Below are 12089 nucleotides of genomic sequence, written 5' to 3' on the forward strand. Positions count from 1 at the left end.
TGTAAGAAATGTTTATGAAAATCTTCCAGCTTCGGCCCAACCTGCTGAAGTTTAATAGTTTTAGCCCACTGTTCTCAAATGCACAAGTGTTTATCCGGCTCAAATAGAATGCGTTATTACCGGTATAGCCAGAGGAAAACTCGTGAGTGGCAGTGCAAATGGTGCATTAGATATCGCTTTTAGGATTAACGCGTGTGTAAAAAAGTGAGAAACGGTAAAAATAAACGATATTTCCTCATTCAAAAATTTGGTGTGGAGGTAAATAAAACGATTAAAGAATACGGCCATCATGCATGATGATAGTGATAGCAAGAGTTTTCTTGTATAGCACAAATAGCATATGCTTGGATGGTAAGTTGCATACAACATTGAGTCGAAACTTGGATGACATGACATGTGTGAAACTTGCATCAAATCAGTGCTGCTAGTTTCGCTGGAAAATTATATGTTTAAATTAAAAGTAAATTGAAAGGTGAAAATTTTGTTTTTGTTTTGAATAATAGATTAGAGTAATCCATAAAATACAATAAATTAATTATTTCATTTTAATTTTTTTTTACGTCTTAATTAGTTTTAAAAGTTGTGCTACAGGTGGGTCATAATTCTTCAACAGTATTATGTCACATAGGTTGCCTAAGTCACACATAAATAACATATCTTCTGTGACAAAAATGAAATAGATCAAATTCCTGCAGGTGAACCTCCATCATGCAAAAGGTCCATCTTCTGTTTTGAGTCGGAGGTTCAGAAAGGAGGGGTTGGACGTGGCATTTATACAAGATCCATGGTGTAACAAAGGAAAAATACTTGGAATTGAAACCAATAAGTGCAACTTATTTTATGATGGTAATCAGAGTTCACCCAGAACTGCTGTTCTCAATAATAACACTTTGAAATGCTACCCTTTAACAGAATTTGTAGAACGTGACATTGTTGCGGTTATGGTTGAGGTACCGACCACTAGAGGAATTACAGAGGTTGTAATAGCCTCAGCTTATTTCCTCAGTGACGCGTTAGAGGTTTCTCTTCCTGAGATCGTTTCATTCGTCAATCATTGCAGGAAAATCAATAAGTCGTTCATTATTGGTTGTGATGCTAATGCACATCATACCGTATGGGGTAGTACGGATATTAAGAGCCGTGGTGAGTGTCTTCTGGACTACCTGTGTTCCAGTAACATAGATTATTACATATATCTGGGTAATGAAACTACCTTTACAAATCAGACAGGAGGTTTTGGATTTGACATTGTGTAATGCTGCAATTTATGACAAAATTTTAAACTGGCACGTGTCAGAAGAAACATCCCTGTCCGATCATAAGCAAACTATGTTTGAGTGAAGCGGAGGTGATTATCCGCGAATTGCGGTCAAATGCTTAGGAGTAATTTTGGATTATAAAATGAATTTTAATGCTCATATTGAATATGAGATTAGTAAAGCTACTAGTTCGAGTGTAGAACTAGCCCTCGTGCGTTAAAATACACTCAAATAAAGATTTAAAAAAAAAAAAAAAAAAAAAGCTACTAGTTCGTTTCTGTCCGCCAGAGGTCCTGAATCAGCATCTTTCTCAAGATGGTGACTGGCACTAGGTACCCCATCGGATCAAACTGCTCTATCACGATGCTGAGCACGATTCGCTTCGTCGGACATTTATCACCGCTGAGAACTTCAGCGTACTCCGACTTCAATACACTAGCGAAATAGAAAACATCCTCAACCGTATCCCATACGATTACCAGCATACGCCCGTACTCGGTGCTCTTGTCCAGGCTGAAATGCATCCACGACTCACTACTCCGCTCTCCAAGATACTCCAGGAACTTGTCTGAATTGGAGACCCAGTTCCTGATACGGAAACCTCCACGAGACTGAATGTATTTCACCTCGTTCGCTCACTGAACCGCTTCTTCCACTGTATCCACGCTGTCGTAGAAGTCGTCGATCACTATTGTAGGCCCCGGGTACTGATCCGAAAACTGCTCGGCGTTCAGGTTCTTCATGAACTGGGCGAGCACGTAGAGAAAGTTGCTACGTCGATAAAGTACACCTGCGGAGCATCGTAACTGTTACATCGGAAAATGAACAGCTGCGCCTGCTTATCTTCCGTTCTGATGGGGATTTGGTGATACATTTCCTGTAAGTCCCCACCAAAAGGCGACCGTACGCTCTCGAAAATTGCAAATTACCCATGGGAAGGGAACTGGCATATCCGGACCCTTAAGCAACTCCGACTTCAGGGAGATCCCATTCATCGACGCTGCAGCATACCAGACCAGGCGTAGTTAGCCCGGTTTCCATGGATTAACCACAACATTCAGCGGTAGTCACACAGCTGCTTGTGCCGTCTCCGTCAACACGGCGTTGGTTGCTTTGTGTGCGAACCCCTTCAATGAAGGGCCTTCATCTAGTATTCATCAATCTGCCAACACACGTTCGCCTCCAGCGCTGGACTGCTTTCCAGTTTACGGTCGAGGGCTTTCATCCTTCAAACGGTAATTGGGTAGCTGCCGGGAAGTTTTCTCTCGTCCTGGCGCAACAGCAATCCCGTTTCAAAACGATCGCTTACCCGTTTTGTCCTCGTCTCAAGAATATCTCGAGCCCGCTGCTCCTCCACCGGTTCTGGAACGAAAAACGACGAACAAGCTGTTTTGTTCCGGTACCGCATCATGTAACGGAGCTTCTGGTTGCTAACCAGTGCGACGGAGTGCAGATTCAAATACATCTTTTGCTTCTCGAAGCCGTAGATCGTCCAACCCACGGTAGAAAGAAGCAAGGTATTACATTCCGAAAAATGACATTTGGCAGTGACGTCATTCCTATCGCAAACTCGAACGAGTGCAAAAAAAGCAAGGCCTGCTCTCCTTTACTATCCTCAACTCCTTGACGATAGGAATGACGACACATGTTTTGATGGATAATCGTTGTTTACACGTGGGAATAGCCTACCTTGTTGTGTCTACCGTGGTCCAACCCATCTTACCGCGATTGGTTCGTTCGGTTTCCCGATGCGTGATTCCAACGGCACGAACAGATGAAGATTGTCGATCTCGATGACAATCATTAGCACTCCAAACGGAAAGTCCTTAGTCGGCAACACTGCATCGCCTCTGTGTATCGAACATTCTGCTTCGGAAGGTGCGGCTCAGCCACCGTTCGCGTGTTGAACAGCGGAAACTTCTCCCTCGGAAACCTTTCGCTGATATCATCATTTCAACAATCGTTCTACCCGATGCAGCAGAGAATAACACACATCGGATTTTGGAAGGACACCGACTTCCATTGTGCTTGTCCAGGCAGACTCCACAGCGTTTCTGCTTCTCGACTTCTCGTATCCGCTGTGCGATGTTCATTTGCCTGAATTCATCGCGTCTGATTCGGGATGATCGGTCACCTCGCTACGAGCAAATTCGCTTCGCTTCGGATCGGACTTGTTTTCTTTACCAATTGGGTCTTAAAATTTTTAAAAAAAATCTTGTTTTTATTTAACAACACGAAAGAGCATGTTACTGCAACTACTTTAGCAATTTTTACCGCTCAAATAACGGCTATATCATGTTGAAACTTATGGAAGAAAATTGTATGCATGTATTTAATGATACCCTTCGATATCTTTATATCTGCAGACAATTTTAGCCCAGGAGATGAAAGGTGATAGCTCTACTGAAATTCCAACGACCCATTTCAAGAATGGCAGTAAATACACACACATTCTGAGGTCATTTTTATTTACAGTAAGCCCCGCATAAAAACATCCAGATATCAAATGGATATATGCAATGTTTTTACACTTCCCGAATCGAAAATTATATTTTCGACCCTGGCACGTATTTAGTTTGAATTGGTAATAAGTGAGTAAAGTAAACAATAATAAAGAACGATTTTACCAGGATGTGAAGCAGTTTTTCTCCGTCGCTGCACTGGGGTTTCCGTAAAACACTATACACATTTTCACTGCACTCCACGCGTAACACGTTCGATCCTGACCGCATCACCCGCCCCGCAGGAGCAAGCGTCGCAGTCAAAGGAACACACACTACTGCAAAACAGGGGAAAAAATTCTCCGGCAACGAAAATACGCGCGAATCCGTCAGAAAAATCAATCGGACGACGCAAAACCGAACTGTCCTGCTTGGGCTTCACGAAGCACTACCCAGCCAAGGCGCTCCAAAACAGGGAAAAAAAAAATCCAGCAACGAAAATACGCGCGAATCCGTCAGAAAAATCAATCGGACGACGCAAAACCGAACTGTCCTGCTTGGGCTTCACGAAGCACTCTTGAGTTTAAGCCAAAGGGTGTGACAAAATCTAAAAAATATAAAAAAAAAATGTTTTTTGGGCTTAAACCAACGGAAAACATTAGAAAATTGAGTAAACATGTGTTTTTGATCTAAACTTAAGCGTTTGGTACTAAAATTGGGACAGGGCTTTAGGACCCTATTGCGCCATGGAGACGTCAGGAACTATGTCAGTTGAGAAGTTCGTGAACATCTGCAGCAGACTGTCCACTCTGCCCTGCTTGTATCGGACCTATTCCAGCTTGTAACCTGGCGGCAGCTTCTCGACTAATTCCTGTACCAGCACCGAGTTATTCGGGTGGTCGTTCTTCCAAAATGTGGCTTCCAAATGATCGCACAGTTGCTTCAACGTGATACCGAAGCTAATGAACGTCTTCTGTCGATCAGCTCTCGGCGCTGGATCGCTCCTCAAATGAGTCCAACGGCTGTGTAAGGTTGTCTAAGTTCTCTTTTAAGAAAAGGACTTCAGATCTGCGATCTCTCGAATGCTAATATACAAGTAGGTCCAAACATACATAATCTATCAATTTTTTACTCAAATGATTGCTTATGGTTATTCAAAAAATTGTTTTGGACCAACATTCTAATCTAAGGATTAACAGGTGGTTCATAGTAGGTTTACAGCCAAACAGGCTCCATAAAATATGTCCTACCAAGTTTTAAGTTGACCTATTGTTTATGGTTTTCTAAAAACCTTTTTCGAGTGTAAGCCTTCAAAATCACAAATCGCAATCGAAGTTCGCTCGTAAATTAAGGAATAAGATTCATACTCAAGCAGGCTTGAAAACACATGATTGATACAGCTTGAAGTCCAACGGCTTTCTAGATTTTTGCAAAAACTGAGCAGAGTACAAGACTTCGGATCAACAAGCCTAAACAATAACGTTTTTAGAATAAATAAACCAAAATTACACTCATGCAAGCTTATACAAATATGTCTTTACTCGTTTTGATGGTAACATTAAATACTACTTTAAAAGTACTTAAATCGAGGTATTGTATAGATATCAACCTTGCCGATAAGATCGCTGGTTGCGTTTTTAAATATCGAGGCTTATAATCAAAAAAGTTCTTGTACATCCTTAAACGATCACTGAACTTAAAACATTACGAAATATATTGTTGTCTACAACACAGCTTAGTTATGTTGAAAATTGCATGCACATATTTAGAGCATCAAAATAAACGGAAATGTCAACGACAAATCGCTTATTTTTCAATCAAATGCACATTTAATTTACACGATCATGTAACATTCAAACATCTTTAGTTGAAAATTAAATGTGATGCTGTAACAATAAATGAATATGATTTACTTTCACTATAATTTTCTGTTTACGCTACATTGAAATTTAAATATTTTTAGTTGGTCAAAAATTGAACTTCGCACGTTGGTTCATCCATTTGAGTCGCGAAGCAGTATATAAAGAAGCCTATAGGGATATAAATGTTGTCCATAGAACTTTGAAAGATCATTGATTATGCTTGTAGATTAGACTGGCCCTTAAACAAAAAAGTTGTAAAACTCAACGGGGCACCCCCTAGATATGTGCCTTGGGGTAAGAAAAAAGCTCTCTCAAAATTTCAACGCATTTGGTTGCTCCCCCAGCTGGCGCATTCAATTCGAAGTTTGTATGGAAAATTCGTTTCAAATATATTGAACATTGACCCTATGTCACCGTTTCGTTCGATATACTAGTTAATCGCGTTCAATTGAGCCCAGAATGGATGGGGCCCAGATAGCCATAGCGGTAAACGCGCAGCTATTCAGCATGACCATGCTGAGGGTCGTGGGTTTGAATCCCGCGGGTCGAGGATCTTTTCGTAATGGAAATTTTCTCGATTCCCAGGGCATAGAGTATCTTCGTACCTGCCACACGATATACACATGCAAAAATGGTCATTGGCATAGTAAGCTCTCAGTTAATAACTGTGGAAGTAAGAACACTAAGCTGAGAAGCAGGCTTTGTCCCAGTTGGGACGTAATGCCAGATAGAAGAAGAAGAAGAGCCCAGAATGACAAATTCACTAGTTGACACCCTAATGAGCATAGTTACAGAAGGTTCTATCTGGATTTAAGCTAATTTTCATAAACCTTTCAGTTGTTGAAAGTTAGGCTTAGATCAGCACTCCCGTACAATGACATATATGCATTTACCTTGTACCGAAGCTCGCCAAGCGTCATAGGTGGCTATGATGTGCTTAGTGGCTACCACCCAGCTAAGTTGAAGAAATACTAAGCAATATTGCAAATCTACTTCAGATAGTTAGAACACCAACTTTCTCTACTTTAATCATCATATAACCTTCTACAATATTGTTCGCTATGGTATCAAGTAGTGTTTTTGACATTCTGGGTTCAATTGAACGCGATCAACAATTTTGCTGACCCATACAGGAGATGATGTGCTGTTTCACATGTGTTTGAGCTGAAAATCCCATATTAACTGCAATTCAATTGCGCCAGCTCATGAAACGACCAAATGAGCTAAAATTTATAGGAAGTCTTCCTCTTACCCTAAGAAACAATCCTGGGGGGTGCCCCGTGGAATTACACAACTTTATTTTTCTTCCATACTGAGCTGAGCCAGTCTATAGTAGATCTGATGGCCCAATTCCCGCGAGGTTGGTTGATGGACCTACAGGCGACATGACATGATGGTTTCATTAATGAGAAATTTCAATTACGTATCCCATTACGTTAATGGATGTTACTTTTAGAGGCAAAAATGTAGAAAAACAGGGTTTCGAAACTGGCAATTTTCACTTAAAATTCGTGAATGTTTTTCGAGGTCGTTTACACTCCAGTCCACCCCCTTAATGGAAAACCTTGTTACACCCACAGCTCTAGGTCTAACCTGGGAGGGAGAAACCAATACAAAATTTCTGTACGTCATAGTGAGCCGAGATTCCGCTGTCACGAACTGTCACTGTGAGCCCAGATCTCAAACATTGGACTAACATGAAAAAAGCGCGTAGCTGATTAAAACACATTTTCGTATTTCTTCAAAAGTGATAAAAATCGAATGAAAATCAATTCATGCACATAACGCAAGTAATGTCACGTGAGCACCATTTAATCTGATTGAACATAAAGCATTGAAAAACGCATCGTTCTACTTTATCCAATGAAAATGAATATTTAGTGCATAGAAAACTGTGGCCCTTTTTTCATGTTTGTCAGGAAATATCGAAGGTGCACAACAAATCGAAACTACCGATTTTCTCGAAGCCTGCCTTGATTGTTGTTGGCAAGCTGGAGTTATCTTGCAGTTCAAAATAACGTTGTCTTATATTTCGTGTGTAGTATCGGTGCCTCCCTCCCAGGGTCTAACCTGGGAGGGAGGCACCGATACTACACACGAAATATAAGACAACTTTATTTTGAACTGCAAGATAACTCCAGCTTGCCAAAAAGAATCAAGGCAGGCTTCGAGAAAATCGGTAGTTTCCTTTTGTTGTGCACCTTCGATCTTTCCTGACAAACATGAAAAAAGGGCCACAGTTTTCTATGCACTAAATATTCATTTTCATTAGAAAAAGTAGAACGATGCGTTTTTCAATGCTTTATGTTCAATCAGATTAAATGGTGCTCACGTGACATTACTTGCGACATGTGCATGAATTGATTTTCATTCGATTTTTATCACTTTTGAAGAAATACGAAAATGTGTTTTTAATCAGTTACGCGCTTTTTTCATGTTGGTCCAATGTTTGAGATCTGGGCTCACAGTGACAGTTCGTGACAGCGGAATCTCGGCTCACTATGACGTACAGAAATTTTGAATTGGTTTCTCCCTCCCAGGGTCTAACCATCAGTCAGTCGTGTACGCATCGAAAAGCGACACACCATCAAATCTAGTCTCATACGCGAGTAATTTATCGCCCAGCTCAGCGTAGACAATTAATATAAATTGAATTTGACATTATTAAACATTGAATGTCTTATTAAAATATTTGCTCACAGCCGTCGTCAAAGCGACTGACTAGCTCCCATGTCAACAAGTCCGCCCCCACGCGAACGACGAACATGAAAAAGAATCACAGCTCGAAAGCCCATTCAAACATAGTAAGGGTAAGTGCTCGCTGCTCGCGGTGTCAATTTGATGGGCAACTCGCCTAATGACCCAATCAATAAATAATGCGACCGAGGGCTTCCTTATTCACACTCACGCACACACACAGAAAAAAAACCGAAAGTCAATTCTAGTTAATAAAACCAAAAAAGAAACATCAAATCCGACCGATATACTCACTGATCGATATCGTGGCACTGCCGATCGCAAACGCTGCACCGTGCATCGATGCCCTCCTCGTCGTCTTCTTCGTCGTGTTCGCCGTCTGCTTCCTCACCGTCACCACCGTTGGAGTTCTGGTGCTGCTCGGCTCCTGCACTGTTGGCACCACTACCTCCGTTTCCTCCACCTCCGGCACTGATGTTACTATTGCTGCTACTGTTCTGATCGACGTTCTGCGGATGATTACTGCTACTGCTGTTGTTGTTATTGTTATAACTGTCGTTGTGATGCAAATGATCCTTATGGTTGAGGTGCACCAGACTAGAATCGTACTCGGTCGAGGTGTTGTACTCGTCTTCGAACACCTCACTGTGCTGGGAAGCTGTGGAATGGACAGAGAAGGGGGGTTGGTTAGATTTGATCATTTTTTTGATTGTCGATTTTACCAAGGAAGATGAACACAAATGTCACATTTTCGTTGTTCAGTTCGGGTTAAATTCAATAAATGCGGACGTTGAAAAATGAACTTTGCATCATGACAGCTGCTTTGCTACGAATGATTCAGGTATATGACTCTGGAGACGGAATTACAGTTGATGTCGAAATACGTGTATCTGTCAAATGACACAAACTTCAGTGGACATTTAATTCCACTAAATAATGGTACTAATTTTGGTTTGCATTTATTTAGAAAAATGAGATTGAATTGATACAAAACCTAAGAATTTCCGTTGTGATTAATATACAACTCCGACGTCTGCTGCAGTAGGTACAGTTTGAGACATAATCTACTGTAGCAATCGATAATGAACAATATTCGCTGAACTTTACTAATGGACCTAGATGACACAATCAGAGATTCTCTTCTCTCTCGCTCTCTTCCGATGATAACAGTGCAATACTAAAGCTTTTGGGAAGTTTTCCACTAAAGATTGGACTCGGAAAAAAATGCGACACTTTGATTTGGGTGTAACTCTTTATCGCGTGGGTAAAAATCAATGAAATTTTGTGTAACACTAGTTTAGAGTGTTATGTTTATGTGTGCAAAATTTTATCTGTCAAGTAGTTTTCAAGATGCATTCGAAACATGAAGAGCTACGCCAGCAAATCTTGGGCGCGGTGATCGATAATCGGTGATCGATGGATCGTCAAAAGGCTTGGAATCTACCACTCTATCGTGTCTCGCATTGTGAAGATGTTCCAAGAGACGAAGACCATCGAGCGGCACGCTGGAAGCAGCCGAAACCCGAAAACGGAATACTCAGAGAAGGCGCGGAAGATAAGGCAGTACTTTGAGAACAACCCGAACCTTCCACCTGAGACGTGGCCAAAAAGGTCAATTCGTCGAAGTGGTTTGTCCAGCAGATCATGAAGCGAGCCGGGCTACGTGTTTTCAAGGTCAGGAAGGTGCCAAACTGGACAAGCAAAATACGGTGGCCAAATTACGTGCGCAGAAGCTGTACCGTGAGTGGCTGGTCAAGCCAGGCTCTGTCGTCATGGACGACGAGGCATACATCAAGGCGAACATCAAACAAATCCCGGGTCTCGAGTTTTTTATCGGTACGTCCCGCATGGAGGTTCCGGAAGAGAAAGATGGACACATTCGCGATGAAGTACCTGTTGTGGCAGGCGATCTACGAGTGCGGGCCGTTCGTTACAACCGGCACCATAAACGGGCAGATTCATCGAGAGTAATGCTTGCAGAAGCGCTTGCTGCCCTTCCTCCGGTAGGAGGTAGGAAGCGAAGGGCGTTGATGTGGTCCCGAAGGAGGCGAACCCACCAAATACACCATAACTTCATCCGATCGAAAAGTTGAAGAAGTTGAAGAAAAGCGGAAAAACATTCAAAATCGATGAATCAGGCAAACCAAGTTTTGATGGGACAATTCTGCTGATAATCACGGTAAACGAAGCACCGTTGGAAATCGTTGGATATACCAGATTCCTTTGAATTTGTGGACTTAAAACTAATACGGAGCTTAGCCATAGAAAACGACCGATAAGCACAGATTTGATGGAGATTCTTTTCTGATAGCAACGTTCTTGGGAGCACCGTGATCTCAATAAGGAAATGGCGGACGAGTGAGAGCTTATAGAATCTCATCTGAAGGAGTGCTGAACATTGAATTTGTGGTAAGACCGGTCAACCGATTTTCAATGGCTTTGATTCTATAGGTTTCCTGCAACGTAAACAGATGAAGAGACGGTAAACTAATCTTTTCCTAAACAAGAAACATTGCTTGGAAAAGATGTAAAGAATATTCATGAAGGACACAAATACTATATGAAATTCGACTTATTCTTGCATATATATCCTTGATAAGTATGATCCGAGATACGTATATCACGGTAAGATTGAAGGTGCATAACGTAACAGATGAACACGAGTTGATTGAAAGGTGGAAGCAGTATTACGACGAACAAATGAGTAGTGAAGAAGGATAACACGAAGATGGCAGAAAGATTCTACCCCATTACCCTGAATGCCATTACGCCGAATGAACCATTATCCCGAATTCCATCACCCCAAATGCTATTTCCCCGAATTAACAATTATCATGATATGATGACATTGATGATATTTCCACATGATTTCGGAATTCGGGAGAATGACATTTGGGGCTATGGGTCGTTCGGGGATTTAGCATTCCCGGGTAATGGCATTCGGATTAATGGGATTCGGGGTAATGGCATTCGGAGTAACGGGGTAGAATTCTATCGAATTGCTTAAGAACTATAAGATGGCTGTGGAAAATGATATTGGAGCAGCCTCATCAAGATGAGCCCTGATAAGTTGGCTATTTGTCTTCTGCGATTGATAGTAAGGATAAAAGATACAGAGAAACTACTGGATGATAGGTAAATCGTTGGATTATCGGTAATAATTGCCCCATCAACGGATTGGAATGAGAAGGATGCAGCGCGGGCTTTGATCCTACAGCAGAGGCAATGCAAACAGATGAAGAGACGGTAAACTAATCTTTTCCATGCATGGGAAAGATGTAGTATGAAAAACTAAGCCGCGATGTCGGTTTTCAAAAAGGACAAAAATTCTACATAAAATCCAACTTATCCTCGCAAAGCATCCTACGTTTCTACTAGCAGAGCTACTTGGGCACTTCTATGATTCCCTTTGGCATGGGTTTTTTTTCTCGACCGATATGTCTGAAAATTCGCAATAAGATGCAGCTTGTGGCTAAATATGAACTCATTAACTTAAAAAAATAAACTGCCGAAGTGAATGAAAAGTGCCGAGAATAGGATCCGGCTCCCTACCTCGAGTGGAAATATATCAAAAATAAGGTTGGAGGTACATAACATGACATATTTACGAGAGTTGATTGAAAAGTGGACGCTGTATTACGATGAACAAGCGAGTAGCGCGGAACGTTAATGTGACGGACGTCAATGTGACGGACGAAGCATAAGGAAGATGATACACTGAAATGTAATATCTTTCAACCGTTCACTATTTTTTAACGCGACTTGCAAAAAGTAGTTCTAAATCATTTTCCGCTGATTATCGCTGCTCACATTGTGTGCCATATGTTCAA

At 41.5% G+C, this 12089-nt stretch overlaps 1 protein-coding gene across 6 annotated transcripts in view; it reads right to left on the reverse strand.

Moving 5' to 3' along the window:
• Positions 1–12089, reverse strand: part of LOC23687649 (transcription factor hamlet) — a 453938-nt gene that overhangs the window by 33526 nt on the left and 408323 nt on the right. For all 6 annotated transcript variants that reach the window (XM_021847868.1, XM_011495189.2, XM_021847871.1 and 3 more), the window contains exon 6: positions 8554–8917. In XM_021847868.1, coding sequence (XP_021703560.1) covers positions 8554–8917 — 364 coding nt within the window. The remainder of the gene's footprint in view (positions 1–8553; positions 8918–12089) is intronic.

Source organism: Aedes aegypti, chromosome 2 (assembly GCF_002204515.2).
Source record: "Aedes aegypti strain LVP_AGWG chromosome 2, AaegL5.0 Primary Assembly, whole genome shotgun sequence".
In the NCBI taxonomy this organism is placed as follows: Eukaryota; Metazoa; Arthropoda; class Insecta; order Diptera; family Culicidae; genus Aedes; species Aedes aegypti.